The sequence below is a fragment of the Vigna unguiculata genome, chromosome 1 (assembly GCF_037176805.1).
Source record: "Vigna unguiculata cultivar grain cowpea cultivar isolate G323 ecotype 2 chromosome 1, ASM3717680v1, whole genome shotgun sequence".
Taxonomy (NCBI): Eukaryota; Viridiplantae; Streptophyta; class Magnoliopsida; order Fabales; family Fabaceae; genus Vigna; species Vigna unguiculata.
This window is the reverse complement of record NC_140792.1, coordinates 46,507,121-46,513,738: the sequence shown is the minus strand read 5'-3', so window position 1 is coordinate 46,513,738 and position 6,618 is coordinate 46,507,121. Positions and strand designations below refer to the sequence as shown.

Below are 6,618 nucleotides of genomic sequence, written 5' to 3'. Positions count from 1 at the left end.
GTGATATAACATGTGGTATGTTGTGAACATATTTGTTTTTAGGAAGAGAATAATTGTTAGATGATGATAATAAATAAATGAGATATGACTAAAAAAATTGATCAAGCTAAACAATTCATATAACAAACAATAACAATATTAGATAAATTATGAATAAAACAATATTGTAAAGAACTAAGTTAAGGAACACAAAAAATGTTGTCCTTAGAGAGAAATTATTCTCACCGCACAAGACAAATAAAATTATACGTGTTCCTCTCCCATAATACATTAACCTCTATTAGATCGACTAAATTAAGCTAAGAATATCTGAATCTCAAAAATCCTAATATTTTAAAAGATAATATATAATAAGACTAAAGCAGTTATATGAGCAGTTGCCTTGGGTATTGCTCTTGCATATAAGTTATATTTATAGGGATAAGAGAGTAAATAATAATAAATCATACTAAAATAAAATAGTAAATAATAATAAATATAATTAAAATAAAATAAATGTAATAAAGTTCAAAAATTGTTCACCTATAAACAACATTTATCCATAAAATTAATAATCTATAAAAGTATGAGTAACAATAAGGTATATATTTTTTAGATTATACTCAATATTTCCAACAATACTATATCGAGATGTTTACCAAATTTGAGATTTTAAAGAAGATAATCTTAACTGTACTTATATTGGACTCAGAGAAAAATATCAGGTGGTGAAAGTAAGACGAGATTATTTTGATCTAGTCTACGGTATAAAAAAGAGCTCTCTTTAGTAGGTTATAAAGATTTACCATGTCATATGAGTGGAGTTCTTATTATGTAGTTTTGTTGTGGTAACAATGTGACAATGTAGTATGACAAGTGTTGATTTCTGAGTCTAATTTTACGCATGAGTCTTCTGAATTAGAGTAAAATAGTTGTGATGTATAATCACAGTATATATATATATATATATATATATATATGATATCAATAACTTATGACATGAGAAGTAGCCTGCATGTAAGTGTTAGATACTTAATTTTGATATATAATTAATAAATGAATTAAAATTATGTCTTTTAGTATATATGGATGGGATGTAATTCTAATACGTATATTATTTAAAATATAAATGTATGAAAGTCTGTAAATTTTTAATTTATCATGTTTTGTGTGATTGTGTTATTTATGAATTATGATCATAATGTTACACAAAAACAAATGATGTTGTAGGAAAATAATATCAAAATTAATAGTTGAGAATAGAAAAAATGAATTATATTTTTGTAGTTTTTCTTTTCTTAAAAATGAGTACATATATTTTGATTTCCGGTTAAGGAAACTTTATTTTAATTTTTTTTTAAATGTATATATATATATATATATATATATATATATATATATATATATATATATATATATATATATATATATTATAAAATAAGTTTAATTAGTCGGATGGTACTCACTTTTATTCAGATATGTCAGTTTGGGTACCCGCTTTTTAAAATATGTCAATCAAGTCCAATTTTTATCAAAGTGTCTCAATCGGATCCCTTTCAGACAAAAATTATTAAAGTCGTTAACTTAATGACTTTTACCACTAAATTTTAATATAAATATCAATACTTAATTTTGTAAGTCATTTTAAATATCAATACCATTAACGTGTTAATATTTTGTTGCTGAAAAAGACCTAATTGAGGCATCTTTTCAAAAATTTGGACTTAATTAACATTTTGTTAAAAACGGGGACCAAACTGACACATCTAAGCAAAGATGGATAACATCCGACTAATTAAACCTATAAAATATAACTACTTTTCAAATACATAACAACTACATATAAATTATTTTTAATAGGTTAAAAGAAAATTATATTTTGAGTGCAGATAGAATAAACAGCCACTTTACAATTGTATTTTAATGATATAATAATATATATGTATATTTTAATTTAAGAAATAAAAGGTATGTATTAAAGTATTAGCATGATAAGTTATTGTCGTTTATTTATTTTGAGAAGTCAATTATCAATACTCTTATTTAAGAATGCAATTTGTTTGACGAAAAAGTAGAAATACTAAACAAGCTTAAATTTTAGATAATTAAACATCAATTATTTGAAGTGATGTGATAATCTATTTTTTTTTGTGTTTTTTTAATTTCTTTTCTGTTATTCCGAAGCTTATCAGTGGAGAAAAACTAGTGAAGTTGCGAATTTCCTTTAATTGCAAAAATGAAGAATGTTAGCCACACACCACACTTAGAAGAGACAAGGAGAGAGACAGAAAGATGTTATCATCACAGAGTCCATAGATGTAATAGGGCTCAATATCCCCTTCATCAAATTATCACAGACTCACCAATTTCATTTCTGTTCCGACCAATAAAATTTTATCTTTAATTTTTCTCCACCTGAAAATACCAACGTAGATAATTCCACCAAAACTGAAAATTGAACTCATTGGCCACCATGGGCCATGGCCCCCAATTTCTATTTTTAACTTTTAGATGTCAAATATTAAATTTTTTTAAAGTTTGTTAAGATTTTTAAATCATATACATATACACTACGATAAAAATCAAATTAAGTATAAATATCTCTCTTTTTCTCATTTAATATAAATATTAGTTAGCATTTTTTTTATTTCAAGAATCTTTGTATATTTTTTTATAAATATAAAAGGAAAAATATTAAATTTTATATATTTTTTTTCATAACTAATTTTTAATTATGATTTGGTTATTGGAGTTTTTTTAGTAATTATTTATCTAAGTTTTCAATTAGAATATGATAAACTATTTTTAAAATTTAAATTAAAAAATGTATATTAGTTCAGAATAAATGAATAAATTTATCTTTTAAAAAAAAAAGTTACACTCAAAATAAAGACAAGAGACTCAACTTCCTTATCTATTCCAAAGCATAATACCGAAGATTTAATTAGAAAAAATGAGACCTGAGAGGTTTTATATATTAATAATTTGGAATGTGATACAAATAACATTCTCAATATATGAAAATATTCGATGAATGAAATAGATCAAATAAAGTATTCAAAAATAATTTAAAATAGAAACCATATCAAATACAACTTACAAGTTATAAATTTTGAACATATTATTTTTACACCCATATAATTATTGGTCAAGATCATGTGGGATCATCAGTACCATCTTTACGTAAGTAAAAGACCACCTCAAATATTCTGGCACTTAAAAATTCTGATATTATTACCATTATGATTGGTTATTAAGATTCAAGAGCACTGAAATGACAGTAACCAATGCTTGAATTTGAATAAACGACATGAGTCTCCTTCAAGACTTGTGTGGCAAACATATCTCCTTAATTCTGGTGGAGATAGGAAAAGCTGCAATAACAACCTCAAAATCTAAGACTGAGAGTAACAACCTCAATCTTCTATGTGTGGATGTCAGGCTTCTGTGACCAATCCTTTTGCGCACAAGCAACTACTATAAGTCAGACGTAGCCTTTGATCATAAGCCAGCTAACACTGAATCTGCAATCGAAGAACAACCTTACCCTTTCTCTCCACAACTCCAAACAACACTTCAATGGCTGCCTCCGTCTCCACTGTCGGAGCTGTCAACAGAACTCTTGTATGATACCTTTTCTACTTTATTACACTGTTGCCTTTTGTATGTCTTCTTTCATATGCAAGTTTATCTAATCTTCTTAGTTTCACATCCCCTTTCACCATACTTTTACTTTTTACTCCCATACTTTTCTTTCAATTAAAAGAACTAGCACCATGGTTTTTCCCCCATTGAATTATCACTGATATAAGGCTTTTACCTTAGGAAATGGTAATGATTAAATGATAAATGCCTGAGGTTCAAATATAAAAGAAAGGGTAACTTAAAAGAGTGTCAGGGAAGGCTTTCACATGCGTATATTCCACATGTTTATTCACCTCACGGAGCCGTGCTGAGTTCAAATGATTGCTGCTATTAAGCTGGTGCATCAAGGTGTTTGATGTGCATGTTTGCCTCATCATTGTGCCTGATATAACATTACAATCTTCAAAAATTAAAGATTTTCAACTAATCATTTATATACACATGCATCAGTTTTTTTTTTTTTAGACTTGTGTTTTAAAAGCTTAAGTAGAGTTACAAAATGTAAACATAGAAAAATCATGATATAAGATCTAAAATGTAGAACTTTCATATATAAAGATTAAAGCAAGAAGTTAACTAAACCAATCGTCGTGACTGTGATGTGATATTGCAGTTGAACCTGAATGGATCTGGAAGCGGAGCTTCAGCTCCCAGTTCAGCTTTCTTTGGCACAAGCTTGAAGAAGGTTATTGCCTCAAGGGTCCCTAACAGCAAGGCGACCAATGGAAGCTTCAAAATTGTTGCTGCTGATAATGAGACTGAGGAGACCAAGCAGACCAAAAAGGACAGATGGGCGGGTCTGGCCTACGATATTTCTGATGACCAACAAGACATCACAAGGGGGAAGGGTATGGTTGATCCTCTTTTCCAAGCTCCAATGAATGCTGGAACTCACTATGCAGTCATGAGCTCCTACGAGTACCTTAGCACTGGACTCAAAACGTGAGTGCACTTGCTCACATAATCTCTAAACCGTTTGTTTAGTGTTTCCTTCTGTTTTTGTCTCAAACTTACCATCATATGTGCTGCATAATTTAGGTACAACTTCGACAACATGAAGGATGGTTATTACATTGCTCCTGCTTTCATGGACAAGCTTGTTGTTCACATCACCAAGAACTTCATGACCTTGCCCAACATCAAGGCATGCCACCAGAAACATGTTCTCTGCATAAATTGCACTTGAACTTTTGTCAAATTGGGTGACGCCATTCATTTTTTTTCAAATCCTTTTGCAGGTTCCTCTCATTCTTGGTATCTGGGGAGGCAAGGGACAAGGAAAATCTTTCCAATGTGAGCTTGTCTTTGCCAAGATGGGAATCAAGTAAGTTCTTGCTGAACTATCCCCCTCATTATGATCATCCCGAACCACTTTGAAATATATATATATATATATATATATATATATATATATATATATATATATATATATATATATATATATATATATATATATATATATATATATAAAGTCACATGTTCTGTATCATCTAGAAGAATCAATTGTGTACAAAACTCATGTTGACTTTAAGCAACTTTTGTGTTGAACACTCATGCTTCATCAAAGATTTGAATTATATTGTGTTAACAGGGTCAAAAACATTGTTTACATTTGATTTGTTTCAATTGTGATTCCATTACAGCCCCATCGTGATGAGTGCTGGAGAGTTGGAAAGTGGAAATGCCGGAGAGCCAGCAAAATTGATCAGGCAGAGATACCGTGAAGCTGCAGACATAATCAAGAAGGGAAAGATGTGTGCTCTGTTCATCAACGATCTTGATGCAGGAGCAGGTCGTCTTGGTGGAACCACCCAATACACTGTGAACAACCAGATGGTGAATGCCACTCTCATGAACATTGCTGATAACCCTACAAATGTGCAGCTTCCTGGTATGTACAACAAGGAAGAGAACCCCCGTGTGCCCATCATTGTCACTGGTAACGATTTCTCAACACTGTATGCTCCTCTCATCCGTGATGGGCGTATGGAGAAGTTCTACTGGGCACCAACAAGGGATGACCGAGTTGGTGTTTGCAAGGGAATTTTCCGCACCGATGGTGTTCCTGAAGAGGAAGTTACCAAGCTTGTTGACACTTTCCCAGGCCAATCCATTGGTAAGAACTAAGAACCAAACACTGTAACACTAAGATAGAAGAATTTGGTGAGTGACATGTTAAAATCACACAACATAATATACATAAACAATGTTACACAGTTAACTAATCATAAGTCAAGTTAGAACAAGAAAGAGCAGATAAGAAATACTAATGCTATACCATCCCATGTTGTGGTGCAGATTTCTTTGGTGCACTGAGGGCCAGAGTGTATGATGATGAAGTGAGGAAGTGGGTTTCTGGTGTTGGTGTTGATGGTATTGGGAAGAAGCTTGTGAACTCAAAGGAAGGACCTCCAACCTTTGAACAGCCCAAGATGAGTCTGGACAAGCTCTTGCAGTATGGTAACATGCTTGTCCAAGAACAAGAAAATGTGAAGAGAGTCCAATTGGCTGACAAGTACTTGAATGAGGCTGCTCTTGGAAATGCTAACGAAGATGCTATTAAGAGTGGATCTTTCTTCAAACAGACTTAAGGGCATACATGATTGCAGGTTTGCATCTAGCTTAATCTTCCTTCAACTTCAACTATAATGTTAGGTTCAATCTCCAAATCTCAGTTTGATCTGAAATTCTTCTTGAATTGTTTTCTGTGCAGGCAAAGCAACCCGGCAAGTAAATATTTCTGTCCCTGATGGTTGTGCTGGTCCAAGTGCTAGCAATTGTGATGGCACTTGTGTATTACATTCTTAGCATTCTCAATGTGTTGTGTGCAAAGAGAAGAGGCTAAGTTTGAAATAATTTTACCATATGTTTCTTATTGGACTGTTCCCTATAATTTTTGGTTAAAGTTTGCACTTAATGAATCTGGTGCTTTTTCCTTTTGTCATACATTCTTGATTTTTATTTTTATCTTTTGTCTGACGTGCATTCATATCT

The 6,618-nt window shown here is 31.2% G+C and overlaps 1 protein-coding gene across 1 annotated transcript; it reads left to right on the top strand.

The window, feature by feature from the left end:
- The first annotated feature begins 3,304 nt into the window (after positions 1-3,304).
- LOC114194821 (ribulose bisphosphate carboxylase/oxygenase activase, chloroplastic) lies at positions 3,305-6,570 on the top strand. Its single transcript, XM_028085235.1, has 7 exons — positions 3,305-3,603; positions 4,238-4,566; positions 4,663-4,768; positions 4,863-4,948; positions 5,268-5,740; positions 5,923-6,233; positions 6,338-6,570. Exons 1-6 carry the CDS (start codon positions 3,559-3,561, stop codon positions 6,213-6,215), a joined length of 1,332 nt encoding a protein of 443 aa, XP_027941036.1. The 5' UTR covers positions 3,305-3,558; the 3' UTR covers positions 6,216-6,233; positions 6,338-6,570.
- The last annotated feature ends 48 nt before the right edge of the window (positions 6,571-6,618 follow it).

Coding starts and splice junctions, on each gene's coding strand:
- LOC114194821 (XM_028085235.1), top strand. CDS start 3,559: ATGGCTGCCTCCGTCTCCACTGTCGGAGCTGTCAACAGAACTCTT. Junction 3,604..4,237: donor GAGCTGTCAACAGAACTCTT/GTATGATACCTT, acceptor GTGATATTGCAG/TTGAACCTGAATGGATCTGG. Junction 4,949..5,267: donor TTTGCCAAGATGGGAATCAA/GTAAGTTCTTGC, acceptor ATTCCATTACAG/CCCCATCGTGATGAGTGCTG.